The sequence below is a fragment of the Peromyscus leucopus genome, chromosome 17 (assembly GCF_004664715.2).
Source record: "Peromyscus leucopus breed LL Stock chromosome 17, UCI_PerLeu_2.1, whole genome shotgun sequence".
NCBI lineage: Eukaryota > Metazoa > Chordata > Mammalia > Rodentia > Cricetidae > Peromyscus > Peromyscus leucopus.
The window spans coordinates 31,344,509-31,359,558 of NC_051077.1; the positions used below are offsets into that span (position 1 = coordinate 31,344,509).

Sequence of the window (15,050 nt, forward strand, 5' to 3'; positions counted from 1 at the left end):
TTCATCCATCACCAAGAGCCTATTGTTTTTCCATCACAAGGACTCCCAGAACCCTCTTGGTATTTTGAGGTTGGGTTGAGGTCTTTCCTGTTGAAGACTGTTGGGATTCTAGGGAAAGATATGCACCATCTCCAAGACTTTGTGATTCTCTCATGCCACAGTTGGTGTTCTGGTGCACTGCTGTAACGGAATGTGTTAAACTGAATGCCATGGAATTTGTCCGACTTTCAGTACAGGTGGCTGGAACAGAACACATCCTGGTGAGGGCTGCTTGACAACAGGGCTGACTACAGAGGAGGCAAATCTGAAAGCTAGGAGAGAAGACCTGGGCAGGGCAGTTTGCTGTTTAAAACGATAAACAAACAAACAACCCCAGCAGATTCTTTAAGGAACTAGGATACTCCTACCAGACCTGACCCACTTCCCCAAACAGCACCAACCCATTCATGAGGGCAGAGCCTGTGATTCATTGTTCTCCACTGGACCCCCATCACTTAAAGCTTCCATCATCTCAACCCATCCATGCTGCAGACCAAAGCCTTGCAAGAAACATTCCAGCCACATCCAGACCATAGCAGTTGACACTCAGAATGCATTTTTACCTACGCCTGGAAGCTGTCGGTACAGGGCATGGCTCTCCTGATGGTTACTCTATGCACAGCGCCAGACCTAGTGCCTGACAAAGTAGGAGGAGCTGTGGCTTTTCCTGTTCCTTTAATCTCTCAGGCTTTAACCCCAAATTCTGGCTCCATATTTTTTATTTTATAAGACTATTTAGCAATTTGTCTACACCTATGAATGAAGGTCATGGCCCAAATTCATGGCTTTTTTTTTTTTACACTAAGATTAACAAGCATGGTGGTGTATATCTGTAATCTTCATACTCAGTATTGCTGAGCATTTGAGTCTAAATGGGTCTATATGGAAACCCTGCCTCAAAACACGACAAAAACAAAAAAACAAATAATCAAACAACAAAAAGAAAAAAGAAAGAAAAAGAGAGATCAAAGTTAGGACAAGTGGGTTGGCTGCTGTTGTGTCTATCTCCAAGGAAGAGTCCATCCCATGTAGGGCATTATTAGTAAGACACAGTAGGTGATTAATTGTGCCTTCATTTGTTTCCATTCCCCATTTCTAATAAAACTGAAGGAAACCTGTCATGGAACAGGTGTCATTTCAAGAGTCCAAATGAACATCTAGAATGTTGCCAAACAGCATCTGAATTACTGATGAATGAGGCCCTGGAAGGACCATCTACTTTTTATGACGGTATTGGCAAAATGGTGCAGTATGGCCGAGTCATATGTCTAGAATGAATATGAGACCAAATTCTCATATGCCCACTTCTAGGTTTCTTGCTACTTGCTTTATCTTTTCTGTTTGGGTAGGAGTGGGTAGTATCTTAAAACTGTTGGATGATGGTGTACATCTGTAAGAGTTAGGATATTTTCTTACCTATCTACTATATCACTGTAAATTGGACAAAGTCAATAGTAATTTTTCCAATATCACTGTCCCACTTATATTCAGATGCCGCTGTATTCCCAAGATACTTTAAATTAAATTGTTTATTTTTTGAGATATAAATATAATTACATCACTTTCTCCTTCTACACTCTCCCATGAACCCCACTTACTCTCTTTTAAATTCATGGCCTCATTTTCTTCTGTTTTTTATATGTCTGTTCCTAAATACATGAATACCACCTGCTCAGTCTGTACGATGTTACGTGTATATATGTCTTTAGGATTGATCTTTTGGTACTGGATAACCAATTGGTGTGCTCTTCCCTGGGGAAGACTATTTCTCTCACTCTCAGCTTTGCTTAGGTACCCGTGGCTCTTTGCCTAGGGTCGAAGCCTCCTGAGCTTTGCCCCTTCGACATTACCATGTCCCTTGATGCCATCCTTGTTCAGGCAGCCATGCTGGTGAGACTTCATGGGTGTGCTTTCCGACATATCTAGGAGACACGGTCTCACAGCAAACTCCCTGATCCTCTGGCTCTTACAATCTTTCTTCTGCCTCTTCTGCAATGATCCCTGAGCCTTAGGTGCCAGAGTTGTGTTGCAGATGCAACCGTTAGGACTGGGTTCCACCACTCTGCCTTTTGAGTGATTGTTTTCTGCAATGCTCTCTCTGTTGCAAAGACAGAGTTTCCTTGGTGAGGGCTGAGAGGTGCACTTACCTGTGGGCATAAGAACAAATACTTAGAATGTAGCTTGGGATTGCACTGGTTTAGCGAAATGGAGGTTGTGGCTTCTCCTTGAAGAGCCTTGATTTCACTAATTCTGGGTAGTTGGCTTGGTTTTCAGTACCAGACATGATTTCCCTCTTGATGACTGGGTCTTAAGTTCAAAGTCCAATTCGAGAGCTGTTGGTTACCACCAAGGTATGTGTACCACTACAGAACCCTTTGGATTAGCGTGTGATGTCGGTCATCCTCGTGGTTCATAGGTGTCAAAGCTGGGTCGATTGTTGGCTGCCTCCCTCCTTTGGGATGGCACCTTTGGATACCATGAGAGCTAGTCTTCAGGGAGGAAGCTTTCAAGTTAGATCCAGCCAGCTCAGGGCTTCTGGGTCCTTGGTCTGAAATGCATACTGTCTTAAACAATAGGGACTTAGTTAGCTTCCATCTAGCGGGTGGGATGAGGTAGGGTAGGCAGCTAAAGGCAATAGTATGAGTCTATAATATTTTGGGAATCTTTTGGACCACTCTGACCAACAACTCAAAAGAGGGCTTCTTATGCCTGTTGTTGGAGTTTTACTAGGTGGTCTGTGGCTCTTGGGGGAAGGATTGTCAGCCCAAATGGGAAATTTCATTTAAACTATATATGTGTGTCTACATACCAGCTTACATGCATTATAGATATTTTTAGTGAATAGTTAATTGTATGGTTTCTCGTGGCTTTTTCAGACATCCTTACTGTAATTTCACCGTCTATTCTTCTGCTGTATTTCTCTCCCTCTCCTTTTTAATTAGAGCCTCCATGTTTTCCCATTTCCCCTCTTCAGATCCCTTTACCCTGCTGTTTTCTATTGCTATCCCACCCCAACCCCTGCTATGGTCTCTTTTCACTTTCCTGGTTTCTGTAGTTAGTCTATGTTATATACTCACACCTGAAGATTTGGAGCTAGAAACCTCGGATGTGAGAGAACATTTGATGTTTGTCTTTCTAGGTCTGGGCTACTCCACTCTATAATCTTTCCTAGTTCCATCTATTTACCTGCAAATTTCATGATTTCATTTTTTCTTTACAGCTGATTTCCAGAGTGTGTATGTACCACATTTTCATTATCCATTCATCAGTTGGAAGACATTGAAGTTGTTTTCATTTCCTAAGTATTGTGCATAGGGCAGCAATGGGCATGTTGAGCAAAACATCCACAGAGTAGGCTGTGCCCCAGAGTGGTAAAACTGGGTCACATGGCAGATCTACTTTTAGCTTTCCCACAATGATTTACAGAGCGGTTGGACTAGTTTGCAATCCTTCCAACAGTGAGTGAGGGTTTCTTTTTCCACATCCCTTCTCTAGCATTTTCTGTCAGTTCTTTGTTGGATCTTTGCTGTTCTGACTGGGGCGAGGTTAAGTCTCAAAATTGTTTTGATTTGGATTTCTCTAATTGCTTAGGGATGATGAACATTTTTCTGAGGTATTTCTTAGACATTTTTTTTCTTCTCTTGAGAACTGTGTTCAGATTCAGGTCCATTTTTTGAATGGGTCTTATGTTTTGTTTTGTTTGACTTTCATTTTTGAGTTCTCTATATATTCTGGATATTAAGCCTCTTCTCAGATGTATAGCTGACAACGATTCCCACCCATTCTCTGGGCTTCCTCTTCACCCTACCAATTGTTTCTTTAGCTGTATGGAAGACTTTTAGTTTCATGAAACTTCACTTGTCACTTGCTGACCTTAATTCTTGGGCCAATGAAGTCCTGTCCAGGGAGTCATTGTCTATACCTATATCATGTAAGCACCGCCTGTGTTTTCCTCAAGGAGCTTCAGGTTTTCAGGTTTCACCTTTAGGTCTTTGGTCCATTTGGAGTTACTTTTTGTGAAAGGTGATAGATACAGGTCTGGTTTCTTTCCTTTGCATGTGGACAGTAAGTTTCCCCAGCACCATTGTTGAAGATGCTTTCTTGACTCTGTATCCTGCCACATAGCTGAATTGATCATTTCTAGAAGTTTTCTGGTAGAATTGTTGGGATCTCTTATGTATAGTAGCATAATAGAGATGGTTTGACTCCTTACCTTAGTTATATCCCTATAATTAATTTCCTTCTCTTGCCTTGATGCTCTAGATAGTGCTTTGAGCACAATATTGCAAAGGACTGGGGCTAGTGGACATCCCCATCTTATTCCTGATTTAAGTGGGATTGACTTAAGCTTTTCTTCATTTAGGATGACATCGTCTTGAGTTTCTCACATACAGCCTTTATTACGTTCCTTCTAGCTTACCTTATCTAGGACTTTTACCATGAAGGCATGTTGGATCATGCATCTATTGAGATGATCATGTGGTTTTTGTCTTTAAGTCCCTTTATGTGGCCTATTACTTTTATTGACTTGCATATGTTGAACCGTCCTGCACCTCGGATATAAAGCCTACTTGGTTATGGTGCATAATCTTTTTACTGTATGTCTGTGTTTGGTTTGCAGGTTGGGTTTTATGACTCTTGGGTCTCTGCTGACTGTGAGCAGGAAGTGCCCTGTTTTTGCTTTCTTTCTTGTCATTGACTTGGTGGAGAATCCAGGCTAGTTCCGGATTTGTCTGTATGGTTGCTTGTAATTTTCCAAGGCCATTTATCTAGGAATGAAGGAGGCATCCACTGCTGGTTTCATCACTTCTCTGGTGGCTCTGTGTGATTTCCCTTCTGGTTGTCGATATTCACAGTAGAAATCCATTTAGACCAAGGTACTGTGGCTGCTCCTCAGATCAAAGGACTCTCTATTTTCTTCACTTTGAAACAGGCTTGTGTTTTTAAGGCTATCTCTGCACAGGGTAAAAAGTCCAAACAGAAGGAACAAACTAGTTAGAACATCTTATCAGGGTTGGGGGGAAATAAAGAGAGAGATGACAGAACTAGTTTCCAAGGGGACCAAGGTATGTGCTGTTCACCCTGCTCAAGAGATCCTCAGGTGATTTGCACAGTTCACCCAGGTGGTTGCACGTGATCTGTACAAACTAAATGGAATGATGTCCAGTGGGATACAGGAAAGAGCAGAATGATACTCCATTGTATGCGCATGCCATGCTTAGTTTATGGATTCACCAGCCAGTGGGCATTTGGGCTGTTTCCATCTTTGGGTTTTGTAAGTTTGTGCACATCCATGTCTCGGTTTTTGCTGAATACTTGTAATTCTTTGAGTACATATCCAGACATTAAGTGAAGTTATGGAGTTGCCAGGAGGCAACTTGTGTGTTTAACTTTCTGAGGAATGGCCGGAGTATTTCCCCATGGTGGCTTTGCTGTATTCCACATTCGTCAGCAGTGCATGGGAGTTCCAGTATCTCCAAATCCTCACAAACGCTTCTTACATTCTCATTTTCTCTTATTCCCTCTGTAGACATTCTGGTGGGGGTGAGATGCTTGGTGTTTCAGTCTGTAATCCTTTAGTGACTCAAGCTCTGTTTGGGTTCTTTACCTCTGTCAGCATGACCTGTACTGGCAGTTGCTAGATTCAGTCAGCATTTTTATGATTTCATGATTTTTGTTTGATTCCTGTGAGACCACATTTGTGTGTGTGTGAACAAATGTATATGTGCGTGTACATGCATGTGTGTGTGTGTGTCTGTGTGTGTGTGTGTGTGTCTGTGTGCATGTGTGTATATGCACAGGCATGAAATGCTTGGAAAGATGTCACTCTGTGTCTTGTGGAACAGAATTCTAATTGTGTGACATCAGAACTCTTTTCATGTAGAAAAAAAAGTACAACACGTTCTTCAGAGTCTGTATTTTTAAGCAGAAAGCTTTAAATTATGGGGGTGAATTCCAGGAAAAAAAAAGTATCTGGAATCTTTTTTTAAAGAATATTTTATATGGATTCTTTGACAGTTTCATGCATGTAAACAATATACTTTGACCAATCCATCTCCAATTCCCCTTCCCACTCCTCCTGAACCTCCCCCAAATATATCTCCCCTCCAACCTTCATGTCCACTGTCTTTTTGTTTTAATCATCCACTGAGTTCCGTTAGCACCTCCCACACATGCATGGGTGTGGGGCCAGCAGCCAGAGCATGAGCGATATATTAACAGCCACACCCCCAAAGAAAAATGACCGTCCCTCCCTGAGCAGCCATCAACTGACGTTATATCTTCTCAGCTGGGGTGAGACTCTGTGAGCCTGTCTCCCTTCCTTTCTAAATTTGGACTGGCTTGGTTTTGTGCAGATAAACATAGCTGCTGCCAGTTCATAAATGCAGTGGTCATGTGATGTCATAGCACTCCCCAACAGTCATGTGATGTCACAACATTCTCCCGCTATTGCAGTCTTTCTGCCCCTTCTTCTGTGATGTCCCTGGAGTCTGGAGGAGATGGACAGAGACGTCCTGTTTAGGGCTGACATTCAGTCAGCACTTATTCTCAGCACTTTGACTGGTTACAAGTCCGCACTGGATGCTACCCACTGCAAAAAGAGACTTCTCTAGCTAAGGTTGAGAACAACACTATTCTATGGGCATAAACAAAACTATTGAGAAGGCAGTTTGACAACATGTCAGTTTGGCAAAAAACAAACAAACAAACAAACAAACAAACAAACAAAGTTGTACTTGGTTCCCAGCTAGGGCTTATGACTTTCACAGTCATGGCTTTTGAACAGGTTTACAATGCCAGGCATAGATCCCCACCCATGGAACAGGCCTCAGAAAGTAGTTGGTTGCTAACATCCATGCCATTATTGCACTGGTGGACACATCTTGCCTGGCTTCCTTACAGCAGGTATTGTAATAGCATGTAGAGTCCAGTGCTGGACCATTGATGGTTTAATCCCATGGGTGTGTTTTCTCCACCAGCATCCTCCTTGCACCTTCTAGCGTTTTGAAATCTAGCCAGCAGGGAAATCATCTCCATGAAATCAGTGTCTTTTTATTTGTTTTTATTTATTTTTCACAAGAACATCAAAAGCCGCAGTAAGCAATTTTGCTCTCTGATTTTTCACACGCATTAAAAAAATTAAAATTCCACTCAGCCTTCTGATCCCCCTGCTCGTTGGCCCACCTGTGGGCAGCACACACCGAACAGTGAAGAGTTTATGAAAATGTCTGTCGCTTTCAGTTCTTCTTTATTAGTGGACTGTTATAAATATGGTAGATTTCCCCCCTAATAACAGCTCTGGAAACTCTCCAGCATTTTAAGACATTGTCAGTTCAGTCCTGTAAGTGGTTCTGTCTAGAGGTCTCTTTGAGAGTGCCGGGTCCTTTTCTAGATTTCACTGTGTGAGATCCGTTGGTGGAGATTCCCTACTGACCTTCCTTTTCTGCCCCAATGTGTGGTACAGGGAGGGATCCTCGGTACTTAGCAATTATCAGAATGGCCCAAAAGCTTTAAACAAACAAACAGACAAACACACCTCCCTACCTTAGATCCCAAACTCCCCACATTCCACAGAATCCAAGACAACAAGGCAGAGAATCTAGATGTAGAAGATGGGAGACAATGTGTGGGTTAATAAGGGGTCACACAACTTTGACTCTGCATTTAGATATGTTGAACCACAAGTTCCTTGGCAAAATAATTGAATTCCCTTCTTCAGTTCCCTCAATTGTAAAATGGAAATGATAAGCATCTACTTAGCTCCATCCGTGGTTGCAAGAAACAAAAGTGACCCTCATGTGGACATGCATAGTCAGATGAGTGGTGCACAGGTGTGGTCGGAGGGTGGGCCTACCCATGTGGACATGCATAGTCATGTGTGTGGTACACAGGTGTGGTCAGAGGTGGGCCTACCCACGTGGACATGCATAGTCAGATGTGTGGTGCACAGATGTGGTTCGGGGGGTGGGCCTACCCACGTGGACATGCATAGTCAGGTGTGAAGCACACAGGTGTGGTCGGGGGTGGACCTACCCACCTCTCTTCGACACATGAGGTGTCACTCTGAGTAGGACCTTTTGCTAGAGTGTTAGTTTCTGAGCATTTGCGTTTGCTGGGTTTGACTTAAGTAGTCATGAGTTGTGCTCAGGGGGTAAGAAAGATAGAGTCTAGTGTAGGATGTAGGGTTTTTATCGAACTTTTTGCTGGAGAATGAGTATGACCTCACAGACTGGATATCTTTGCATTTCCTGCTCTTATGTCCAGGACAGTGGACCTGGAGGGATTAAGAACAGTACACACACACACACACCTCTATGTTTGGTAAATACCCATGCAAAATGGAAGGTACTTGTTTTCTATGGCAGTGGTCACCAATACACTAGACATTTCCTTAGCAATGTGACAAGAAGAAATAAGAAATACATACCAGACATTTCAGCCAGTGGCTGGGTTTCTGTGACTGTACAAAAGGGAAGGGAAACAAAGCGTGGAACACATCATTGCAGCATAAATCTTCACCTTTGACCTTACAGTACACTCTTGTTCTTCCAGGCCATGCAAGACTCTGAATTCCTTTTGCACAGATTGTCAGAATTAGGGACCCAATGGGGCAGTGGGATTTTTTTTCTTTAATTTCAGTTTTCTTCAAATATGTGTGTGTGTGTATTGTGTAGGTGCATGCTCATATGTCTGCAATTGTGTATGTTTGGTGTTGGCTGTCCTCCTTAATGGCTCTCCACCTTATTTTTTGAGGCAGTGTCTCTCCCTGAACCGGGAGCCTACTGACTGAGCAAGATTAGTTGGCCAGCATGCTCCAGGGACCTTCTGGTCTCTACTTTCCCTAGCTCGAGGATTATAGGCTGTGCTGGATAGATTAATGTCAACTTGACACAAGCTAAAAGTCATCTGAGAGGAGGGGACATCAATTAAGAAAATGTATCTGTAAGATCAGGCTGTAGGCAAGCCTGTAGGGCATTTTATTAATTAGTGATTGATGGGGGAGGACCCAGCCCATTGTAGGTGATGCCACCCCTGGGCTGGTAGTCCTGGGTTCTAGAAGAAAGCAGGCTGAGCAAGCCATGGGGAGCAAGCCAATAAGCAGCATCCCTCCATGGCCTCTGTATCAGCTCCTGCCTCCAGGTTCCTGCCCGGTTTGAGTTTCTGTCCTGACTTCCTTCAGTGATGAAAAGTGATATGGAAGCATAAGCCAAATAAACCCTTTCTTCCCAAATTGCTTTGGTCATGGTGTTTCATCATGGCGATAGCCACCCTAACCAAGACACAGGCACACACCACACCTGGCTTTTTACGTGGGGTGCTTGAACTTGGGACTTCATGCTCTTTACCGGTGGATCCACCTTCCCAGGCCATTGTTTCACAGTTGACCTCATTACAGACCCTCACAAACTCAGTGTTGCTTCGTTGTAGAATTTAGCACTGAAACTTCACCAGCCCGTGCTGTCCTCAGCCAAGCCCCACAACTTCAGTTTTTACTTAACTTCCATCCCCCCACCCCACCCCATCTCATTTCAGGAAAAGAAGATTTTCCAGATCCCCTGGATGCATGCAGCTAGACACGGGTGGGATGTGGAAAAGGACGCCCCGCTCTTCAGAAACTGGGCGATCCATACAGGTACTAACCCTTGTCTTGCTTATTTATACAGTTGCCATTGTTGACTTTTGCTTTCGTTACACAAATATCCTGGCTTATGACCTCATGAAGATAGCTCTGAAATCCCGTGACTTGTCCCCAGGTACATCTAGGGGATGTATGAGGAGTATAGACAGCATCACTCAGAAGCGATGTCCCCACCCATCCTAGAGGTTCCCAGCCCTTAAATTTCCCATAGATATGGTATTCTCATAAGTTCCTAAGGGTTACTAGGGGAACTTTAGCTCTACTAACTTATAGTCATATATTTATTTATTACAAAATTTCTGCAGGGAGCTATCTTTAGAAGTGGACTTTTTACTTACTATTTGAAGCTAGTTAATTCTGCTTGTTGGCTTTCTAGACTTATCTATGGTTTGATTCTTCATCTACCGTTTTATTTTTCCCCTCAAATATGGATGGTAGAACCAGAGAGACCAGCTTGTCCTAGTGTAGTCTCTGTTGTCTAGGTTTTTAAAATAAAATGCTTGTACCTTAGAAATACCTCAGCTTCCGGCAAAGCAGGTCCGTTAGTCGTCTGCAACAGAGGCTTTTTGCTCTCTGTCTCTCCGTACTGTTTTAGACCTCCTCCCCTGTGTCTAATGCCCTCCCTCTTTTTCTTTATCTTTGGCTATTTTGCTAGGAAAGCATCAGCCAGGAGTAGATAAACCTGATCCAAAAACATGGAAAGCGAATTTTCGGTGTGCCATGAATTCCTTGCCTGATATCGAAGAAGTGAAAGACAGAAGCATAAAGAAAGGGAACAATGCCTTCAGAGTGTACCGGATGCTGCCCTTATCCGAACGCCCTTCTAAAAAAGGTAAAGCCCTCTACAGATTAAAGCAATGATCCCTCACTGTAGACCGTGGTGCCCTTTTAGACTCTTCATGTCTGCCTCTGTCGTCACTTTGAAGGGTAGAATACTTGTTCACCCTAGAGGTGATAATTCCGCCTTCACTTGCCTTGGGAAAATGACTTTCAAGGCACCAAAGGCAAAAAGATTTGTAATTCCAGTCTTGTGTAGCTGAGGCAGTGGGTTTCAGAAAGAATTTAATGGAGGGGAGCCCATCTTCCTCTGTCCTTCGTGAACTGATCCAGAACTACCTTTTTGTTGCCACAGGAAAGAAACCAAAGACGGAAAAAGAAGAGCGAGTTAAGCACATCAAGGTAACAGTCTTTGGTTGTTTAGAAAGCCCATGTTGTGACCGTGCATTAATGAGTCGTAGTCTGTCTCATCAGAGCAGTAGCAGGACCTTTGTGCAGGCCTTGCCCTTTCCCCTCTTCCTGTTGTGTTGTATGTGCTGTTTGTATTTCCTCCTCTGCATGTACCCACTTGCAGACACAAGTCCACATAGGCTTTGCTCACACCAGTGTCCCAGAGAAAAGTGCAAATGATGTAACGGATTCACAGAGCTTGACGGTCACTTCTCCTTGCCTGTCACTCAGCTCCAGCCAAGCTCCAGCAACCAGCTTAGATCTCATACTGTGAAATATGCTTTCAGGCTATGAAATACGTTTGAAAACTATCGTAATTATTACGTATGTCTGTTAAGAAGTCTTAACTATCTTTCTGTCTGTTCTGTCATAAGCCATTAGCTTGGGAACACAGTAGTTCAGACACTCTTATTAGTGAGAGTCTCAATGTTCTTTTCTGTTCTGTGATTGAATGAGTTCCAAGAGTTCTCTATGGGGATGGGTCTGTGTGCTTGAGGTTTTCAGTCGGCTAAGTGGTCTGACCACCCCTACATTTCAATTATCATAGCTCGTAGAAGGTATAGCCCCTGTTAAATAGTAAGAGAGACGTCAACCCCTGTGCCTGACTGGGGAGCCCATCTGTGGCTATGCAAAGGGCGGACAGTACAGTTAGAGACCCAGAGACCACCCCGGAGATGATAGTGGTCACTGGCTTCTGTGTGTAGGGGAAGGGACTGACAGATAAAAGTCAAGTGCCTTGTGTGCAAGGTCACATGGTTCCTTAGAACTGAGCTTGAAGTAGATGTGGGACATTCTGATTTACAATAAAAAAACAAACAAAAAACACAAAGTCAATTACTTTAGGCATCTCATTAGGTTTGAGAAGGGATAACATCCTGTGCTATCTTTGGGGCCTGGTCCTCAGGATTCCCTTCCCCTGCAAGATAGCCTCATGGAAAATGATGTAGTAGTGTTGGCATAGAACCTATCCATATCTCCCATTTACTTTAAATTACCCCTTAGTTACTTTTAATACTTAATAGTAAAAAAAAGTTGTGGTGTTATATCATTAGGGAATAATTACAAGAAAAGAAATATATATATATAAAAAAAAAAAAAAAAAAAAAAATATATATATATATATATATATATATATATATATTTAGTATAGACCAGTGCTTGGTTGAATATTAGCTATAGAATTGTTGTATGTATATGGCTAACTGCTATTAGATTTTTTTTTTAATGCATATAGGCAGCTTGCCTGTATGTCCGGGCACCATGTACATGCCTGGTACCTACAGAGGCCAGCGAGGGCCTCAGATCCCTTGGATCTGGAGTTATGGACAGTTGTGAGCCTCCATGTGTATGCAAAGAATTGAACCCCAGTCCTCTAGAAGAGCAGCAAGTGCTGGAATGGAGAAGCCATTTCTCTTGACCCCGTGGTTAGAGTTTGAGGGAACCCTTAGCTAGCTGTTCCAGGTCGAGACGTGTTTATCTCTGCACTGGAAAATAAGTACTTCAGGCAGACTGTTTAGCAGTGGTCCTTTGTTCCATGTTTGATATTTCTAAGTGTCTGATGTATTTTAAACATAACACAGGATTAGGGATTGGAGAGGTAGCTCAGTGCTTCATGCTTCTAGAGGACCTAAATTTGGTTCCTAGCGCCCATGGCAGGTAGCTCACAACCACCTTTAACTTCCAACTTCAAGAGATCCAAAACCCTCCTTTTGCTTCTACATGCACATAAGTAACACACACACACACACACACACACACACACACACACACACACACTCACAAGTTAAAAATAACAAAATATTTTTTTAAACAGCACAGGATTAATGAATTGTGTTGTACTTTTACTGTGGACAAGTTTTATACACACAGGAAGGAACAGAGTTGACACTAGCCCATCGCCCAGATTTTAGTAGTAATCAACTCCTGGCCATGTTTGTTCCGTCAGCGCCTCCATCCTTTTCCTGTCTTTCAGTATGACATCACAGTATTTGACCCGTTTTGACTTACAGACACAATTTCTGATAGTGGTCAACATGCTTGGAAGCAAATTTCAAATATGCTGTTTCTTGCCTAAATATTTTACTATGTATATCTCTAAGAGTAAATACTCTTCAGCTGATGAATTTGACAGTGATTCCTCAGTATTATTAAATATCTAGGCAGTGCTCAGGGTTCCAGTTATCTCAGAAATGTTATTACAGCTTCTGTATAATTCTTTTTTATTAACCTTAATGAAGATCCATATTAAGGGCTGGGTATGGTAGGGAGCACTTATCTATAATCCTTGAATTTAAGGAATAATCAGGGAGCTCTTGAAGATGAGGCTGTCCTGGACCATATCATGGGGAAATTTTGTTTCAGAAAAGAGGAGGAAATTGATATGAGAACCATGTGGGTTTTTTTTTTTTAAATATTTGTATGTATTAAGACTTTCTTTCTTTCTTTCTTTGCGTGCTTGCTTGGTTTTTCTCTGAGACATGGTCTCACCGTGTAGCCTGGGCCGGCTCCAGATTCTCAGCAGTTCTCTTCCTCAGCCTATCCAGTCCTGGGATTACAGACTGGAGCCAACACAACCGGCTTGAGCGGTTTTGTTTTTAATCCCTGGGTTTTCCTACATCTCCTTTTATATAAAAAGATTATTTTCTCCCTGCGATTATAAAAAACTAGTTGTTAGTTGTATTGTTTTTCCATTGGACCATTTCTTTAAACCCACAGTTTGAACATCTTGTTCAGTAAGAGATGCATAACTTTTTCTCTCCCCACAAATAGGTAGTTTGAGGAATTTGCTGCAATCTTCGGTGTGATTGTATCATTTTGCTGTATTCAGAGTATTCACTGACTCTCACATAGAACAAATAATTCGTATTTGATAGTTGAGTAGATACATAAACATTTATTTAATAAACACATAAATAAAGTATGTGTGATGGAAGTCAAGGGCTTTTTATTAGGGTACCGATTTGATTTCATAATTGTAGTTGGAAAACTGGCAGTAGAATGTCTACTTTTCAATATATTTTGCCCACATGTAACCACTATATTCCCTTTGATATCAAATACCAAAGAACCTATGGTAGATCATGATATTATGTCTTTTTAAGATAGGAAAACTGCTTCCTGAAACTGGGGCCCAGAGTCAAGGTTAAGACATGTAGTATTTCAGGACTATGGGAACATGAGGAAACGTGAGTCCTAAGGTGGATGGCGTGTGGGATTCTCCTAAGTAAAGAGTACCTTTGGTTACATCAGCCTTGTGGGGCTCGTCTCTTGTGGGGCCTCTAAAATGAGCAAGCTGGGGAAGGCATAGCCTTGGGCTGGGCTCAGCCATGTTGAACCAGGAACTGAGAGGCCTTAGGTGCAATCATGTGGGTGAAGGAAGCTTCTGCTTCGCAGCGAATGTTATGAAATCCTTGTGTAACAAAGATATGATTAACACTGTCTTCCTCAAGGGACATTGCTCCTGCAGTGGAGGGTTGATGAATCATGCATAGTACAGCCTGACCTTTGGATGTAGATATTTTTTTTGCCTATGTCTTGCAGTGTTACAGTGGAACAGGAATAAGGCCAGTGGGCTTCCCCGATTCTTGCATGGCTTAGGGTCCCTGCAGAATTAACCCCATGATTGCTGTGGGATCATATAGTCAAAGATTTTCTTCAATAACTATTAATAGTTTACTTTTTTGTGTGTTGTTTTTGCGAGTCAAAATACGTAAACTGAGCTCTGCTTGGTGGCACATGCCTATCATCCCAGAGCTTGGGGGTGTGGAGGGAGAAGGACCAGGAGTTTTAAGGTAAGCCGCAGCCACATAGCTTGAGGCCAGCCTGTGCTACATGAGAACCTGTCTCAAAAAATAAAACAAGCCCTGTCAAAACAACCACGAAACTAACAGAACACCTAGGTTGAATTCTTCAGTTGTATGCCAACGCGTGAGTGGCTAGATGAGCTAGAGACCTGAGAAAACTGTCTGTGTACCTAGAACTGCAATAACTTACAGCTGTGGAAGCAAGCTCTTCCCAGTCTTCAATTCAAGCTAAAGTTTTAAGTAGCAAACAATAGTTAGGGCACGCTAGCCAAGTACTTGAATTTTTTTTCCTGGGCCACAGACATGTTGGTTGTAGGCTCTTCCTTGGCCCACAGAATAGT

General features: G+C 42.5%; 1 protein-coding gene across 2 annotated transcripts in view; it reads left to right on the forward strand.

Moving 5' to 3' along the window:
* The window catches only part of Irf2 (interferon regulatory factor 2), a 106,924-nt gene that overhangs the window by 56,998 nt on the left and 34,876 nt on the right, over positions 1-15,050 (forward strand). For both annotated transcript variants that reach the window (XM_028857674.2, XM_028857675.2), the window contains exons 3-5: positions 9,574-9,673; positions 10,335-10,511; positions 10,812-10,858. In XM_028857674.2, coding sequence (XP_028713507.1) covers positions 9,574-9,673; positions 10,335-10,511; positions 10,812-10,858 — 324 coding nt within the window. The remainder of the gene's footprint in view (positions 1-9,573; positions 9,674-10,334; positions 10,512-10,811; positions 10,859-15,050) is intronic.